Here is a 19,919-nt window from a genome sequence, read left to right as displayed (position 1 = left end):
TACAATTATTCTCTTGCTCTTGAGGAGTTAAAATTACATACTTTATGTACTAGGAGACATCGCCTTGATGCTCTCTTTCTTATTCAAGTTTATTTTGGCTCTAAATTCTGCCCTTCTGCCCTGGAAATTGTTGGTCTCCGAGTTCCTGCTCGATATATCAGAGATTTTGCATTGTTCAATGTTTGCCCTTTATTTAAGAATTGTCCCTCTGCTAGATGCGCAGCAGCTGCTAATGTTGTCTGCAGGGAGGTTGACGTATTCGGAGCCAGGAATGTTCTACCCAAACAAATTTTAAATACAGTATAACTGTTAGTATTTTTATTATTTGCATGTTCAGTAAAGCAAAATGAATTACGTAATTTTCCTCAGAAAATCTATACTATTCAATTCTTAATTAAATATTAATGTTTCATTCCTCTATTCGTAATAGCACTTAGTTTAATGATAATGGAATTATTATTACTGTTATAATTATCACTTATTTGTTTGTTTACTTTTACTTTTATTCGTTATTATTTCTTCCAATTATTTAACTGTAATTTGTATTTGACTTTTAATAAGTTTGTATGTAATGTAATTCAGTCATCTACACTGTGCTGAGTCTGTAATTGGCCTTGCGGCTGTTGACTCGGCACATTAATAATAAAGAATTGAATAGAATTGAATTGAATTGAATTATTATTATTATTATTGTGCTGTTAAGTTTGCACATAAATAAACACGAATTGAATTGAATTATTATTATTAGAGGGGGTGGGTTTCCCCATGCACTTAGACCAGTTATTGGTCCATTGCGCGTCCCCCTTTAATTTCTACTGTCGCCATACCCTACCGGTACTGGTGCGTGCTATCAGCCCCATTCAGCCAACGAGGTCGGCCGTCGGTATCTGATATTTCCCCCATATATCAGAGGCATTGGAAACTACTTGGACGGGAAATTGTTGCCTAATTTTGCTCAGAGGTTCCCTGAATTTTTCAGCCCTTAAAAATTCCACGACCTCCGCCGGGTTTGAACCCGCGTACCTTGAGTCATGAGGTGGGAACGTTACCCCTAGACTACGGAGGCCGCTTAGTACATGAAATTACAATAGAGACTATTTTGTAATTCCCACTATATCCAATTTATTGCATTAGGTTCATTTCAAAAGGTTTCGAAAAGAGAAATGCAATGAAACCTGACTAACAAAACCTACCAGAAGTTCGACTTTCAGAGACAATAAACTACAGTAACAAAGCAGCGAGAGGCTAACGTGAGGAGCGGCCAACACACAGTCCTTTTCTGTGCTTTTGGATTTGGAATGAACACGTGATGCGGGTCTGTCTAAATAATTTCGAACTTTTAAGTGCATACAGGGAGACATAGGAGTGCTTAAGACTCAAAGACGTGTGTAATCAATTTCACAAAATCAGTATTCCGATGTGCATGTCGTATATTGGAATGAAACTTTGTTTCTCATGCAAAGTCAAACACAAAGGCTATCTTAAAATATACTGAGGAGCAAACGTGGTTCGAAGAAATAGAATGTTGAAGAGGAAATGTAAAAAACAGGATCTGACGGTGGTGTATAATATTCGGGATTACTGGGTTTAAGGACTTTGCCCATTATCCGGTATTCTAAGGAACAAAACCTTTCGAATACCGGACCTGTTTCCATCCTCAGATGAGAGGGTAACATATAACTTTCTACAGAAACACAAAGAAAATAAATGTATTTCTTCTATGTGTAGTAATATGCGTTATAAATTTGACCCCTGAAATCCAAGGAACCAACAGCCCGCTTCATTTCATTTACTAAATACAAACCGTGACAATAAAAATAAAAAAAGTTGTTGTTTTTCTTTGCATGAGAAAAAAATAACTCTCGGATTGCTATGACAAAGGTGTGAGAATGAGAATAAGACGAAGAACTCAACAAAATCACCTCTGGATAAGTGACTTCAGCACGCTATGAGAACCGGTAGCATGCAAAGTCACTCACGTGCAAACAAGAGCTTCGATAATTTATCGTGTTCCCATGCATCTGTAAAGAAAAACGAATGCAGAATCTTGTTTATGAATCCCAATTTATTCTTTCCGAGACCCGATTCAATTAATACACATGCTTTTTATCAGTCCGTAGGAGCATACAAAATCCATAATAAATTGGACGCTAATTCAAATGATGAAATTCTATAAATTTTTTGAATTGACAGAGGAAAGAAATTGGAAATTTATTTTCTGCTGGCAATGTTAAGCATTGAAGTATTCAGAGCATAAATGTCTCGAGTTTCTGGCCAAGAGGTAAGACTATTAAATTTATTCTGCTCGGTACTGTCTCTGTTGCACTTCACACAGCGTGACTGTAGAGCTGTAATTCTGTGAAACTGCTACTAAACCGTAGAATCTGAGGTTCTCACAGCAGTGGTTATATCTTCTGGCATATAGTGTGGTGTAGTCTGTTGAAAGCCTACCAACTTTGTGGAGGAACATCCATTTTGAGTGTCGAATAATAATCCAAGAAAAAATCAGTATAAAGCATTCAGCAATTTCTGCTTGCTTATTTTTGTTCCTGGAGAAGAAGTAAACATGTTTCCCTGAAACGTAAGTCGACTTTCGATGGACAACAATATGGTGTGATCCAGAAGACTTTAAATGTTAAACTGTATCTATTCTCTTTTAAAATAAAGGAAAATATGATGAAAATATTTCAGTGAGCACTGCACCCTTTTCGAAGTTACCGCAATCAGAAGAGCTTTGCTGTCACCGATAAAATGCCTTTTCATCTAATGCACACTCACAGTCCTTTTGTTTTTCGTCCATTCGAAAGTTTCATTTTCCTTGTGGTACATTCTGGCGAGACGAGAGAAGATATGCACTGTACTCATAAGGGGAGACACGGTCACATAACAAATCCATCGCCCCTTCCAAGATCACGAAAACTGCAGGCAGCCTAACGAGACTATGCGTATTCTACAAGGGGCACGTACAATCTGAGAGGCGTTCAGTCATGCGGTACTTTCTCTTCCTCTTCTATGAACATTCTTTCTTTTATTTGGATCGACTGAGATGTTCAATATTTTACGATACTCTTTCAATGATACTCATGATTATGAATGGTGAGCATTTTGGAATTTGCAAAGAAGCGGTCCTGGCTTCTTCTTCTTCTCCCGCTTTTCATTCCTCCTCTTCTTCTTCTTCTTTTTCTGCCCCTGCTTTTAGAGTCATGCCTGTTCCGACCTCGTAACCAACTTTCAGACTATCTACCCATAAGCTTATGAGCCTTCGGCTTGTGTTTAAGCGCAAACTTTGTGATTCCTGTCATTTCCCATGCTGACAATAGGATTTATCTATTTTATTCTACAGTTTTATGTCTTGTTTGCAGTTATTATCTGAACATTCGTGTACGGAGACAGAGGGAAATCAATAAAATCCTCATTCAGGACAGCCTATAATGCGACAGCTATTCCAGTCCAAACACATTTCACTAGGCCAATCTGTTTGGTGAGTTTAACAGAAAGTAAATGCTTACAATTCAAGTGCAGCGCGGAGTGGAGCTTCGTGATATGTACAGGCATGGCTTCACATAGGGCTTCAGCAAGATTTATCGTCATCCTGGCCGCTGCCTACATGCGAGCTCTTGTATGGCTGGATATTCCCTGGCTGCATCGCGAAACCTTCACAGCTGCACATGTAACCGGCTTTTTGCTTAGCAACAAAGGGAATTATGTAATGAAGAAAGCAGTCTTCTGGGATGAGCAGACTGCTTGTACCGGTTTCTCACGGTCTCTTCGCTTGTGGATTTCCTTATTTTTCCTTCTACCCTGAAAATGGATGCGATACGTTCCTCCGAAACGTCTGTTAACACCACATCTACATGGTGCCACATCCCAGAATACTGCTTTCTTCATAGTCACTGCCTAGAAAACCTCAAATCTTACGGAATTATGTAATGTTTGAGGTTTTTACGGTAGTGACTATGAAGAATGCTATCTTCTGTGATGTGGCGCCATGTAGATCTTGCGTGAACTGACGTTTCGGAGTTATGTAGCTCCTCCATTTTCAGGGTAGAAAAATCCGCGATCGAAGAACCAGCGTGAATCCCAGAAGATGGCACGCTTCAAAAGGAATGACGGTTAGGGAAACGGCGCGGTCATAACCTAACATTCACATGGAGAGACTGAGAATAAGCGCGAGATACACTGGCGAGGATAATCGACTTCCGGGCAAAGAACCCAACACAGAATCACTACAACACGAAGCATTAGTGCTAATCACTTTCTAACCCCCTGCATGCTGAGTCATTTCCAAGATTCAAAGCTTCAGAGGCGTGAGAGACTTCAGTTATATTCGTTGAGTGCCTTGCCTAGGAATTCTGAGAGCTTTATCTCCAGTCTTCCTCCATGTCTCCATGCCTCAGGCACAGGGATAAATTTACCTTCACATTTCACTGTTGGCTTTTATATAGTGTAATGAAATAAAGGTGAACAGTGTTGCAACGTTTAATTAAGTCTTGGAATTTGCAGTAGAGCCTGTGTTAGTTTTTAGTGAGGACCTGCAAGAAAATCTAAGCTGACTGAGAAATTTAGGGTCGCTTTTAACGGGCATTCACACTCTCAGTCGGCAGTTCATTGGCGTATAAGCAACGACCAAAATTTAATATAGTTAAAGACTGGAGTGAAATCAAAACTAAAGCAAAACAATTCGTTACTAAATACAGGCTATCCCATAAGCCTGAAAGCATAGATAACACTGGAGTTTTGATACAGCTTTTGTAATATATGCTGAATATATCCACACTTCACTTCAGGAAACGTTCTTTCCGGTATAAAAGTAAGACATGAAGTGTTTGCGGTGTGACCTCACTGCATAGAGTGAAAATTCACTCCTGAAAGTACAATGTTCTGTGGTTCCAGACTTAAGGAACATCTACTAGAATGTATTAAGGAAACATTTTTGGAATAACTTATAACAAATGAATATTTTTCATTTCCTTCTGTACAAAACATGCAGAGCAATCAAACAATATAACTGTAACTGTACAGTATGATGTCATATAAATCACACAGTAAGTGATTAGCAGTTCAATTACAAAGTACCAAACTCGTACTTCTTTATGTAATCATGTATCATCACTTCCTACTGATAAAACAATTACTATCAATTATAGGATTCAAGGTCCTCGCATTGGTAATTATGAAGATTTATATGCGCTTCAGTATAATGCCATATAGTCAGTTAAAATCAACCGCCATTTCGGAGGAAAATATGACCTCCATTTTCAGGATCAAAGGATAAACGCATTTAGCAAGCAAGAATACAGAACTCATTAAATTAAATTTACCCTTGAGCGTAAAGACTGTGGAGACGCGTACCTTAGGAAAGCACACAATGATACCAACAGGCAGTTGACTACGTGCAAGGAGAACACAGTGACAATGAGGCTATGTCATGTATTGCTGTTCTATTCCAGGAATGTGGGTCAATAAAGAGCAGAGACAGGAAGTGAAGCAGAGAGAGAATGGGAATTAATAAAAGAATAAACATTTTCGCTTTGTTTGCATGGTCTTAGCAATATCTGCGCAGTGCAGTGGGTGCAAACAATCGCTCCCTTGGCCGCCGTCGCATTAACATTTCATTCTGCTATGTAAAGAAGCCAAGTTTCTAGACCGAAAATGTTTTGTTACTGCCCCGAGCACAGAAACGATAGAAGGACTAAGAAGGTCAGAGACGCTCAGTATACCAGTAACTCTCTGATCTAATACTGGGAACATGTTCTATGTTTTGACTGACACTCCGCTGTTTCCCTCAATCTCTTCAGATAAATATCTGGACAATGCCTTCAAATGTACTACGGCCTACTCTTTCAGAATTCTTGATTATTAATATATCATGGTAGCTTCCCTTCTTGTTAAACGCTATATAATCTGTACAGTTGAGACAGCGTCATTAAATAACGCAGAAATCAATAACTGAAGACAGAGTAGGTTAATATAAGGGCAAGGATCCTGAATTCTGTCATGAAGTATGTGATCTGATTCTCATATTGTTGTCGGCTACCCTGACACTTTCAACTGTCGCTTTCTTGTTTTTTAAACGAATGGTAAGATAGTAACTGAAAAATTCTCATCTACTAACCTGTGGGACTGTCGGTACTTGAAGGGACGATCACGTAGTAAAATTATATAACAAATATTTATTGTTGCTAGAATAAATATATGAACGGGTTTCTTGCGATGTCTACAACATACTCTCAATTTTCGAGTCTGCTGTGCCTTCGTTAGTCGTTGATTAGTAATTGTTTGAACAGTGGAAATTTCTCCGCTTCTGTACTGCCTTCACAGTGTGTTTTTGCCTTCGGTTGGTCCACGTTCTGTAACTCAGGCTCTGACCTGAAAGGAATCGCCGGCTTCTACAGTCCCGTTTGTTTCGTATCAATCCGTTTCCACGGAAACCTGATTACTGGGCCGTTGCGTAACATCGGATATTTCCTAGACGGTGATTGACAGCTAGCGTGTCGGAGGTCCGTATCTTCACACGTTTTGGCAAACCACGCGCGAACCAATGGGCGTTGGAGATGCCGTGGTCCCCACTGATCAGCCAGCGCTTGTTTCTTTGTGGGTGGCTCCTACAAACTATTCACTATCATCTTCATTTCTTAATTTCTGCAGCTGAGAAAGAGTCCATGGCAGGTTTGAGGTGTAGCGCTCTAACACAAGTAATCGAATATTTACCTTAATATTACAAATGGAAATAAATCTATTCTGAGATCATTTGAGACTTTAAATTTGTCTTGATGGCTTAATTTATTATTTATCATAATATAAGATAAAGTACAGTTTTCCTAACCAAAAATCTCAGGATTGAAAGGGCAAATACGATGATTTGCATCCTGGGCAGTAATACTAAGATCAGTGAAGATATACATAGGTGCTTCTTGAGAAAATGAAATGACAGCCCTATAATTATGTAATATGGGTCATATGAATAGGTTATGAGCTGGTTGTAACTTACAAATTACAGTGGCGTGAGGTGTACTGTTGCCAGAAAAACACTGTTCCTCGTTAAAGATACACTCGCTTGCAGCGAAGTGTGTGCAACAGCAGTCCGGAGAAATATTACAACGGCGCTCCTTAGTTTACAATTTAACCATTAAAAATTGCACACACTGTCTGTCTCTTTAGTTGTCTCTGTGCTTTTATAAATGTCAATCTTAGTCTTGAAAAGGACAAAAGTCACACAAACTACGTGTGTATGATCTTCCTTATCGAATGCAGCGACCGAGTGGGTTCCACTCATGCTTCTTATTCTGGTGTTGCCTAGCTCAAATCTCGGCTCCGTGACCAGTTATTCTGGCAGCGGTTTCTCGTGAATTCCATAGTCCCTTCTATCAAGTGCCGCTAGGCCACGACCGCTTCCTTCCATCTCATTTTCAATTCATCATTCGCTAATCATCCTAACATTCTGATCTGCACAATCTGTGCCTTTGAAATTGGAGCTAAACCAAAAATGAAAAAGTTCTCGAAGAATACGGTCTTTGGGGTTGTAACGCCATGTTCTTGAGATAAAGTCCGTCTTTTGTGACGAATATATCTGTTCCATCTTCAGGGTGAAATAGTAAGTTACACAATAAAACAGCAAAGCAAGTAGCAAGCAGAACTACGCTTGCTGTCTGCTTTATGTTGGTTCATTGCTTGACTCTTTTATCTTATACGAAACTAGATAATAATTGGATCCATAAATAGTGCACCTGAGGAAGAGAAAAGAAATAGGAAATCGTTGTACACAATACAGCAAAAATTCGGTACTTTTATATGGTAAAGTAAAAAAGACATATTTATCGCTGGGCTTAATTAATTAAGCAGCGAGCCATGAAGATTTATGGCAGAGTTAAGTACAGCTTCACAATTCTTAACCACGGCACTAAATGGAGATTAATGATCAACTGCAAGTCTATGTCGCCTGGGGAACGACCCCAGGTGTCAGCTGAATAGATGGTATTCTCATAACTATTTAACAATGAATCATTACAGCATATGAAGGATAGGATAACCAATGACTGCTTTGAGAGAGCCAACGCTCTGGATACAAATATTTTCATAATTACCGCAATTTACAGTGAAATAAATTTGCCTGTAAGCATAACATAACGATAATGAAATCTCATGTGCCTTATACATATTGTGACGTACTGCCTGAAAGCCGAACTACAAGACATCCATCACTAGTCAACGGCTAACAATTCCTATGCAGCGAAGCCTAGGAAATTGTTGCCCCTGAAATGAAAGTCTAACAGAGACGAATTGTTTGAGGCAGACACTTATTCCCGTGTTCGTTGTGTAGCACTGTAATGACACTGCAATGTAGCATAATTATTTGTGTATGAATAAAATTTGCATTTATGATATAATTTTACTATATTCTTTCAGGACAGAGACTGGCTGTGTGTTGGATGACCGGAAGGCAGATCCTGTCAGAAACAAGGATTTCCTTTCCATGTCATTTAGATTTCTTTATACAGGTGGAGGAAAAAGAGCCCAGAGGGAGATTCAAACCATTCGTCTCCATTTAGTGCGGAGGTGAACAAGCGCTATCTCTACCCTCTTCCACACCTCCAAGTCATGATGCTTTATCCCTTCCGGAAAAGCTGATCTCTGTCTGAACGCCCGAAGTCTACTCATGCATGTTAGGGAAAGACTGAATAAATGTTTCACATCCAACAAGACAGACGCACGCATTGTCGGACCCCATATGTGAACCACTAAGCTCCTTCGAAACTGAAGTTCAGGTGAGGAGATCTTCGGCTTCGCTTCTGCGTGACAGACTCCCCTCAGCTAATTCTGAAAATACTCCGTAAATATTCTTACGCGCGACAAGTTCCTGGGAGGACACAATTCCGTCAGCCATAACTAACTAATTAACTTCGTGGAGCCGAGTATCATTTGAGAAGACAACAACTCTAGCACTCTATGACAATTTTATGGGACTCGAAATTTTATTACCGTGTTAACAGCCCGCCACTGGCCTCTGGCCTGAGCCAGATGAATTCAGTCCAGAATCTCCAGCCTGTTTTTCTAAGAACCGTATTAATATTGTAGGATTTGAGATTTTCGTGGCTGTGACTATGAATAATGCCGTTTTCTTGGATGTGGTGCCATGTAGATATTGTGTAAATCGACGTTTCGGATGAACGTATCGCCTCCATCTTCAGGGTACAAAAAATCCGCGAGCGAGGAACCAGAGTGAGCAGATAGCTCCAGATCGCTGGTTCCTCGTTCGCGGATTTTTTGTTGTACCCTGAAGATGGTGGCAATACTTTCCTCCGAAACGTCGGGTTACACAATATCTACACGGTGCCACATCCCAGAAGACGGCAATCTTCATATTAATATTACCCTCCTCTCTATGTTTATATATTTCTTCAGGTCCCGTTACTTCTGATTTTCCCACCTAAACCACGCACGCAGTCCTCTTCTCACCCATGCCTGCTACATCCCCTGCCCATATCGTCTAACTTTTATTTGACGAGTACAAGTCACGAGCTCCTCATTACGCAAATTCCACCAGTCACACGGAAGAGATCCATTATGGGCTGAGTACTTACCTGGTCCACGTCAATAAGATCTCCAGGATCCTCGAGGACACGTGAGTAATGCGACACACCTGGGGGAAACAAGAAAGATGCAGTCAGTGAGGGTGGTTCACCAGTCGATGTATCGACAAGAGAATGCATGAAGAGTACTGTCTTCTGTGACATAACCCCGTGAAATCCGTTGAAAGTCAACCGACGTTTCGGAGGAACATATCGCCTCCGTCTTTAGCTGTTTTCACACTGGAATCTTGCTCGGATTATTCGACACTGAAATACCGGTTGACTTTCCACGGACTGTATGATTTTATATCCCAGAAGACACTTCTTCGTAACCACCGCTGTGAGGACCTGAGATCCTGCAAAGAGAAAGAATGTTTGTTTCCGGTTTTGTACATTTATCCTGAAGGACTTCATACAGTTGTTTCCAGCTTTGTAAAGCGCAGATCCTGGATAATATATAATGTACACCCAAAGCAAAGACTTCATACAGACGAACATATGGCATATAAATAATAAACTTCTGATGATCTGCAATATATACGTAAGGTGAACGTAGGTTAAGGGGTTGTAACCCCATGCCCATACCCCATGTTTCAAGACCATAGATTTCCACCTGTCTGGCACTACTTATTCAAAACATTAACAACTATTCTGCGTAACTGGAGTTCATCGCCTGCACGCGTAATCCGAGGACGCACCGTGCCATTATGACAAATATCCCATCTTACCGCTCACTTCTTTGGGCCCTTTACATTGGGCGCCACGCTGTTGCCGTCCTCCTTGATCCTACGTTGTGCTCCACTTATCACCGTCCTCCCTCTTCTCGCGGATGTCGAGAAGTTAGGTGGGAAGGGAGGAGAATTGTGATTGTTGTAGCTGGTACGCGAGAGCAGGTACAGACGGGAGTATCTGGGTTCTGTTCGGTAATTTGTAGAGCTGAGTTCATATCCCAGGTCTTATACGGGTCTGGCTCGGGCAGGGCAGGAAGAATCTTTCACTACAATCACACACACCTCTTTAGACCGTTGCACTTAGTAATCATTTAATTCCCTCCAGCTTATTAGCTTACTGAATACAAATGAATCTATTAGTAGTACTTGTTTAGAACTTTATTTATAATACTTTTACGGAAGGGACATAGTTGTAATTTTGTGTCCGACTTTGCCGAAAGTTGGATGAAGACTCCTTGAGGTGGAATGCACTCTCTCTGAATACTGAGGTCCACGAACCCCAGACTCTAAGAGAAATCCACTCCTCCACTTTTGCCATTGGTTAAAGTTTCAAACTAGGAGGTTCCATAAATTTTGAATTTCCAATCATGTTGCTTTGCTATGTGATTCTGGCAGATGCTGAGCTGACGCTAAGGTTGACAGCCCCTTGATGCATTACGATCAGGGTATGAGGCTCCGGCCGTCCCACTTTTAAGTTATAGCTGTCCCAAGCAGTCAGCTCTTAAATTCTCGAGGACTTTCCGACTTTGCTGAAACTGCCAGAATTCCAGGAAAGTACCAGATATTACTTCCTGTCCACATAGCAAAACTTGAACTATGTCCCTTCTGCGTGTAAGAGCTGGCTATCTGCCGGATCTCTTTGTTTGTAATTTTGTAATCTTAACTTAATACAGATTTAATTAACACACAACAGCCTCCAATCAGAATGAACGGTTACACCCACTTAACATGGATACTGCTGTAGCCGAGAAAGAAAAGGAGAAATTTCTTCCTTAGAAGATAAATTCTGATGCATGTTGCTGTTATAGGTTGAAGGAAGATGATATTCACGAGGTTGGAGTAACTACTAATGGCATAACTTTCACACGAAAATTTTGTGACGACCCATCAACTGATTCAAAGTCTCAAAGATGTGGACCCAGAAGCAAAATGCTGATTTCCTAAGCCTATTTCTTGGGCATGTTCCCAGCTCTGTGAAGCGCCTATCAGAGTTGCCTCTTTCAGCCAGTCTGTGTGTATGCATGAAATTCTGGAATACCTATACAAATTTGCGTGAGTGGTTCTAATAAATCTTGTCGATATAATTCAATTTCTTGTTAAACTTGGATAAGAATAACGTGACACACAGACTTTCCTGTCTTTACTTCGAACGTAAATGGTCAAATATTTTTCTGTGAGACCACTTTCTCGGATGAAAGTAGTCGAAGTGCGCATTTCACGTGCAATAAAATCTTTACCTGTAAATCTTGTGAATTCCGACACATTTAAACCAAAGACAGTCAACTTTTCAGAATTATCATTGTATGCATTTATATCCGAACTTGTACATCCAGCACTCAGTAATGGCCATCCGATATGGCCGCACCATAGCTCAGGCGGTTAGTCGCTGGCTTCCCACTGCGGCGGCCCGGGTTCGATCCCTGGGCTGGTCAAGTGGGATTTCTGGTGAACAAAGTGGCGCTGGGGCGGCTTTTCTCCGAGTACTTCGGTTTCCCCTGCCAATCTTCATTCCACCAAATTCTCCATCATCATAATCACCCGGGGCAGGCTACAATAGGCCAATCAGTGGCCGCCGTGCCGAGTGGACCCAGTTGGACTCCACACGCCACTATGCGAATTTAATGGCCATCCGAAGGCACAAGAAGGTTACCAATGCCTCATATTCTCGACATTGTGATCAGGACGAGCAACTGAGGTTATGTCTGACAATTTCGAGACAATGAACTTCTGCAAGAGCAAATTTATGCACATAATTTCAGCAATTATCAATTCCCACTACAAAATATTAGTCAGACAAAACCTCGCAGCTTTGAACAGTTGTTAGTTTGTACCTTTCAATATGTATAAAGAGAACTGATTAATATGAAAACCGTAGTTTTGTTAACACTTCATACACATTTTCTTAGGCCAAATTACAGAGCTTTGTAGTTACCATAATCAAGCGAAATAAAATAACGTCACGGATCTATCAGACTATATTAATTTTGGGGATTTTATATGTAATACCCAGGAGTCGCACCGGTTTTGAAAATTAACGTTGCTTCTCCGGTGTTTTGCCTGAGAGTTTGAGAAGTACGGAAGTAGAATGGCCCCAAGTGATATATTTTTATAACGTTTAATAAAATCCTTCTATTGGCTGAAAATTGATTAGAGGAGAAACACACGGGGAAGGAAGAACTCACAAAAATTCACACGCACAGAGGAACATGATGATAACATAAAACTAAAGGTAAAGAAAAAGTTGTCCCTGTGCTTTACTAATTAACCACTACGCCATCAAAGCGTATGTAGAAGTGGATAAATCCACACTACTTGACCTTGGCACTAGTTGGAGTTGAGTGGTCAGCTTCATGCCCCGGCAGCTTTATCCCTGAGGAAAGAGCCTCCTGTACTCATTGGATAGGAGGTTGGCTGGACTCCAGAGCCGGTCTGGACGATGTGGAGAAGAGAAAATTCTTGACCCTACAGGGACTCGAACTCCGATCTCTCGGTTGTCCACCTCGTAACCAACCGCTATACCGACTGCGCTATCCCGGCTCCCTGATACCATAAAGGTGTCACTTTTAGAATAAAGAAAGTACGTTAAGCACTTGCAAGTATAGTCATTCAAACTAAAATATGTGCCCTAGATTTTGTATCTCTTGTGGGCTTACGTTTACTAAATGAAGACCGATAACAGGCGATGACAGAGGATTCAATTAACAAAAATAAAGATTTAAATTTAAATGGATTAGAGATAAGTTCTGAATTAGATTAGCTCTCAGTTTAGGCTACACTGGTACACACAACCGTTACGTATAAGAAATTAAAAAATATCCAAGTGAAATTCTTTTACCCGGAATACAGTATAAATATGAAGACGGGATATTTCACCCAGTGCGCAGGCGCCGCTGTTGCCGCAAGACAGTGTCTAGCTGGTGTTCAGGAAGCCCGAGTCCAGTCCCAATAGAATCAGGGCATTGCATGTAGCACGCTTGGAGGAAATGAGAAATACATAATAAACACCTTGGTTGCAAAATCAAGCAAGCTGTAACGTAGGGATATATGGTATGATTATGTTAAATTCGGCCTGGCAATGTCCACTGGATACAACTCCCTGAATGTGATAGTCTTATTGTGGAATTCTTTGAGCACGGAGTGAACCCTTTGTTTCAACAAAGGCCGAAAATATCGTTAAGCAACTACAACGTTTTCGAAGAAGTTTAACAAGGAGTTTAAAATGAATGTTCTAAAATGTTATTATTATAATGAATTGGAAACTAAAAGAAGACGTGTGTGCTGAGATCTATATGTACAGCCACTGCAGTGTTATATTATTCGAAGAAAAATTCTCTCAGAGGGAACAAATTTACCTCTCCATAAATGTGTCCAAGATATCTAACTAATAAATACTTATCGACTATGTAAGATTTGGGGGTTATACAGCTGTGACTAAAAAATGCTGTCTTCTGGGATGTGGCGCCGTGTAGATCTTGTGTGAACCGACGTTTCGGAGGAACTTATCGCCTCCAGCTTCAGGGCAGAAAATTTCGCGAGCGAGGAACCAACGTGAGCAGGTGATTGCAGAGAGTCAGAGATAATGGCTGGGGAACGGTTGTCGTTCGAGCAACGCGAGATAATTTTAAGTGGTACTGAAAGTTTGAATATTTGTGCGAAGTACAAAAACAGTGGCGGCGTGAACCTTCAATGGAACCTCCATCACAACGGTAGCGCAGTGGCTGAGGCACTACGCTACACGCCGGAAAGTCGCGGGTTCAAGTCCCGATGAGGTCTTTGGATTTTTTCAATTGACCTAATCCTTCCAGCCGCACTAGACCCTGGAGTTTACTCAGCCTCTAACAGAAATGAGTACCAGGAATTCATTAAATAATTTTCCTGGAGAGTAAAGAGCGATCGGGGCGTAAGGCTGACGAACTTCATCGCCATCTTTGAGCTGATTGTCTAGATAATGTGGGACCCTCAACGTCTCACAACCCTATGGGCCTTCACGGCCTAGTACAGGGATAGCTTTATTTTATTTTTATCACAATTAACAACAGGACACATTCGTGGAAACTTTGAGGCCGCTGGTACAGTGCATGATGTGCATAAGCAAGGATCTTGGAGGCCTTGCAAATCAACGTGTCCCACCTCCCCCCCTCAACATGCTTTGGACATTAATGTTACCTGCCATTCATCAGCTCAATGAGAATGAGCCACTTTACATTCAACAACATGGCGCACCACAACCCGAACATCGAGGCGTCAGAATCGATCTTGATAAAAGTTTACGAGGTCAAAGAATATGAAGAAGAGGCAGTGTTGAGTATTCCTCACGCTCTCTTGATTTGAGGTCCATCGACTTTTATTTTGGGGGGTCCCTGAAAGATGTGGCACATGGTGCTTTAACAAAGTAAAGAGATTATTATGCAGTGCGAGATCTGGCAAAACTGCTGCATCGTGGCCAACACGAGATGATAGCTACATCCCATCTCTACCTTCAGTCCAAGACTGAACTTGCTAGAGTGAATACCTGTGGTTCTGTTGTGGTTCGTGTAGATGTATGTTTTGTTACAGCGTCACAAAAATGGAGAAAAAGAAATTCGAACAATGTTACGCAATTTTATGTCAAGTTGGGAAGGACGCTACCGATAACTATGAAAAGATTCAGAATGCGTTTGATAATGATTCTATATCACATGCTCAATTGTTTCGGTGGCACAAAGACTTTATAAATGGGCGAGAAACGGTGGAAAATGAACAGTGATCTGAGCGCTCCGCCCGCCTCTGTGGGAACAAGCACAATCGTCTAGCGTGTGAGGGCTTTCATTCGTCAAGATTGACGTTTGATAATTAGAAGGATCGCCGATAAACTTAATGTTAATGAATGTACGGCCTACCAAATTGTTACACAAAACATGAACATGAGAAAAATGCGCTCAAAAATGCTTCCAAAAAGTGTGAAACAACGATCAAACTCAAGTCGAAGCAAAATGTCGGCAGAAATGCTTGAAAGGATCGAAACCGAACCACATTTTCTTACTTGGGTCATACAAGGTGACGAAATTAGGATTTTCGGATACGACCCTGAAATCATGAAGCAGATTGAAGAATGGTGCACGCCACAATCTCCAACGCAGAAGAAAGCACAAAAGAGCAAATAAAAATCAAGAAAATTATTACGGTTTTTTTTTCCGATTCTAGCACGGTAGTTCATACAGACTTTGTATCAGTAGTGTCAGATTGCCTTGAAGTCCTCGACCGTCTGAGATACGAAGATAAAAATGTTTCCTCCTTCGAAAACAGAAAGACAAATGGAAATTATACTCCCCTAGAGTAAACATATTGTACGAATGCGATCCTTAGTATTTTGCATATTTCATACACCTAGATGCTAATGTACTGCAGATGCAAATTGCTGCAACAAAGCTATTGGTATGGCACATGTCAACGCACAGGACCATAAATCATTTTCCTCTGTGTTCTTTACATATTCAACGGAGGGTATAGAAAGTAATGACGCCTCTGTTTTATATTGCGTACCAGCCTTCTTGGTATGAGCAGGGATAGCTCAGTCAGTACAGCGACTGGCTACAGATGGGACTACCGAGGAACAGGAGTTTCATTAACGAGAGAGGCAAGAAATTTCATCTTCTGAAAGGTATTCATGTCGGCTCCAATGGTTGCCAATGCTTCTGAACCTGTGGGTAAAGTGGCCGAGTCAAGAAGCCAAGCACTCACCTCCATCAAGTGCCGAGATCAAGAAAGATGGAGCTATACCTCCACTCCCCCACAAGTATTCATGGCGTGGTGCTTAATTAAAGAAACACAGGGACAAATTTATCACAGTAAAGGGTCAATTCGGTCAAACAGGAAACCAATTGACCTATTCGGGGTCTGGCTTCCCATCGCGGCGGCCCGGGTTCAAACCCGAGTCTGGTCAAGTGGGATTTATGGTGGACAAAGTGGCGCTGGGGTAAGTTTTCTCCGAGTATTTCGTTATTCCCTGCCAATCTTCATTCCACCAAAAAAGTCTCCAGCATCATAATCAACCGGCCTAATCAATAGGCCAATCAGTGGCCGCAATGCCGAGTGGACCCAACTTGACTCCAATCCCCACTATGCGAATTAAAAAAAAAAGAGAGAAATCTAACTTCAAAATGATTCATACTTATTTCCCCCGGGAATAACTGTAATTGACAAGCATAATTCGACTAAGAGAGTCGCTATGTTGTCATTTGACTTGCGTGTTTTCGATTTGACGCAATTTCCATGAAATCCATTGATTTCCCAGTAAGCTTCCCTCATAGATTATACGTAAGTATTGTTACGTAAAATTTTCAATACTACGCTATACGCCGAAATGCTAAAGATCGATCGTTTCTTCTGTTCGAATGACGACTGAAGGGATGTCCTCAACATGGGTGCGTGATCCTGGCTTCGATACCAAGAGAGGAATCCAGAATGCGATTCTTAAATCTGATATTAAGGAAATATACAACTTCCGTTTTCTTTCTGAAGCGTAGAGGACACCCACAGAACCATGTAATAAAGCACCTCTGTGTCTGAGGGCCACTCCATGAAGGTACATCTCCTAGAATATGTCAAAGTAATTTGTAATCTTGAAATTAGTTAGAGATGGGAGACGGATTCATGCCCAGATCATTTTAAACCCGAATAAAAGCATTCGGTGCCCACTGCATAGTGCTGCAGGCCCAGTTTTAGACTTATATTAAGGAGAAAAACCTTAGTCACTGCAAGGAATTATACCGCGGTCGGCCAACCCTTAAACAGTAAGTCTGCTGGCAAGGACTCTGTTGCGAAATCCTTGTTAAACAATAACAAAGAAAAGTGCGTAAATATGTAACCCATTACATAATATTCTAATCTATTTCATTTACTTTGTTGACCGTGATGTTTATATATTGTTACAAATATATTTTTAAACGCCTGTTGCCATAAATCCATTTTTATTACAGCGTTTGATGAAATAAGCACCATATGGAAGGGTGCATCCCTCCATTTGTCCTTCCCCTTCCGCTCTCGGTGGGCCAATGAGCCACTCGCTATTATAACCTTATTCAAAAATAGTTTTCAGCTTTAGTTATTGTGAGGTATACAACGAGAAAAGACATTAAGAATTACTAGGCTTTTGGACCCTCTCCACCGTCCTGTACTATAGAAACTAGAAAACACAACTTTTCGGAAACTGCATCTGTTTCCCTCCTCGGGTGACGATGGGAAAAGTCCAAAAACCAAGTAATTCTGAGAGTTATACACCATCGTCCGAACCCTTTCGAATCACCGAGAAATGAGATTACAAATGATAAACACGAGATAATGGTGAAGGGTGTAGTGGTAATAATGATAAAAGTAAAGTTGTCCCTGTGCTTAATTAAGCAGTATGCAATTAACAGACGGGAGAGTGGAGGTATAGCTCCACCATTTTTTACCTCTACACTATGGAGCTGAGTGGTGAGCTTCACACCGTGGCAACTTTACCCCAGAGGACATAACCCACAGTACTCATTTGATAGGAAGCCGAGTGGACCTCAAACTCGATTTGGACGCTGTGGAAAAGAGAAAAACTTGCCATGCCGAGAATCGAACCTAACCTGTCCACACCTTAGCCCATTCCTACACCAATGAGCTATCCCGAAGCCGTAGATAGCAATATGATATCCGTCTGGGAAGGCTAAAGAAACGAGTAACTTCAGACAGCCGGCAACCCACAACATATGTCACCGAGATCCTCTAAAATAAAGCGTTACAGCAGAACCACCCTGCCCGGTATATTTGTAGTTAACATTTTTACAGAAACTTCCTCTTGTACTAGACTTCTTTCCTCCAATGGAGGATGAAGGAACACTGTCCGATAACTCCTTATGATTTCATTCTGGAGAGTGTTAATACAGGAAGGGGCTAGCCACATACACGTACCTTGCACTTTTGAGCATAGCCTGGCTTTTGATATCCTGGTAAGCCAAGATAATATTCTCCCCGTGCTCCATTAATTAAGCACCACGCCATGAAGATGTATGAGGGAAAGAAATTTTGACCTCGGCTCTAGCTGGAGATGAGTGATAATCTTCACACTCCGGCCGCTTTACCACCGGGGAAAGAGTCCGCGTTACTTATTTGAGGCTGGGTGGGTCCCAGAGCCGTAGTAGACTCTCTAGAGTAGAGAGAAATCTCTTGCACATGCCGGGAATCGAACCCCGGCCGTCCACTACGTAATCGGTAGCTATATCGACTGAGTTATTGCAGTCCATCGTGTCATTGCGGGAGTGAAATATTGCGTACCTAACGGTAATTACAAAAATGGCAGCTGAGGGGACGGAACAAGACGCAAAGGGAAGGAGGTTGGAGAGGCCTCATCATAGTATATAACCTTTTAGTAGATAAATTACTTTGTGGTGGTTCTCCCACTATTAGTGCCAGTTTTGGGGCTTCATAATACCACCAGGATGGTTACACACAGTGTAATACGTACTTGAGACAGCATTTGTGGTCTAGTGGTCAGAGTTTCTGGCTACAGATCCATAGGTCTGGGCTCGGTTCCCGGCGCTACCAGATTTTCTGAGAAGCAGTGGGTCTAGAAAGGAATCCACCTAATCTCGTGAAGACAACTGAGGAGCCATTTCAAGGAAATAGCGGCTCCGGTCTAGAAACCCGAGATTAACGGTCGTGGGGATTCGTTGCGCTGACCACGTTACACCATCTATCCGCTAAAGTTGTCACTAATTTCTCCGACAAGCGGCGGTCACTCGGTTGGAATAGTTCGCTTGTGGACTAAAACCACGGAGTTTGTTTGTTTGTAATGCGTACTTGAACGGAGCGATGTAAATGTCAAAAGAATAAACTGCGTGTCTGGTGGAAAATTTGTTTCGCCGCACTTCATTTTCATTGTGGCGCAACTGTAGTTCATTAAGTGCATCTTGCTCTCTTCAGTGTCAGTCTGGTTGCTCTGGAGTGTCCTCTCAACTTAAATGGAAATGTCTCTAATAATTACACTGCAGAGCTAAGTTTCTCGTCTGCTGACAAAAACCAGGAAACTCTCCCCACCTTGCAGCATTCTCTGCCTTACATAGAACAAAAGGGAGCCCGTGACTGTTCTGTTTGATAAGGTTTTCCAGACACACGGGCTGTTGGGGACAAAATGCTGAGGAAAATGTTTGAACTGTAAAGAGATCATACAATAACGAATATTTCTATCTTCTGTTAACCAACATTTAATCTAAATCTTCAGGGTCGAAAAATAAGCCAAGCAAGAAACCAGAGTGAAGAAGGTAGCAAGCAGAGCTTTGCTTTCTACATGCTTCACGCTTGTCTCTTGCAATCAGAGACCACAATGTCAAAGAATGTGATGATATTCTCGGCCGAACACAGTGACCGCACGGTCTAAGGCATGAAATATCTT

At 41.4% G+C, this 19,919-nt stretch overlaps 1 protein-coding gene across 2 annotated transcripts in view; it reads right to left on the bottom strand.

Annotated features, from left to right (window-relative positions):
- LOC111874417 (otoferlin) overlaps nt 1-19,919 on the bottom strand; it is a 222,554-nt gene that overhangs the window by 186,282 nt on the left and 16,353 nt on the right. For both annotated transcript variants that reach the window (XM_023869914.2, XM_033755444.1), the window contains exon 2: nt 9,582-9,640. In XM_023869914.2, the coding sequence (XP_023725682.1) occupies nt 9,582-9,640 (59 nt within the window). The remainder of the gene's footprint in view (nt 1-9,581; nt 9,641-19,919) is intronic.

This window comes from Cryptotermes secundus, unplaced genomic scaffold (genome assembly GCF_002891405.2).
Source record: "Cryptotermes secundus unplaced genomic scaffold, Csec_1.0 scaffold251, whole genome shotgun sequence".
Classification (NCBI taxonomy): domain Eukaryota; kingdom Metazoa; phylum Arthropoda; class Insecta; order Blattodea; family Kalotermitidae; genus Cryptotermes; species Cryptotermes secundus.
Note: the sequence above shows the minus strand (reverse complement) of the source record. Positions and strands in the feature narration are given on the sequence as shown.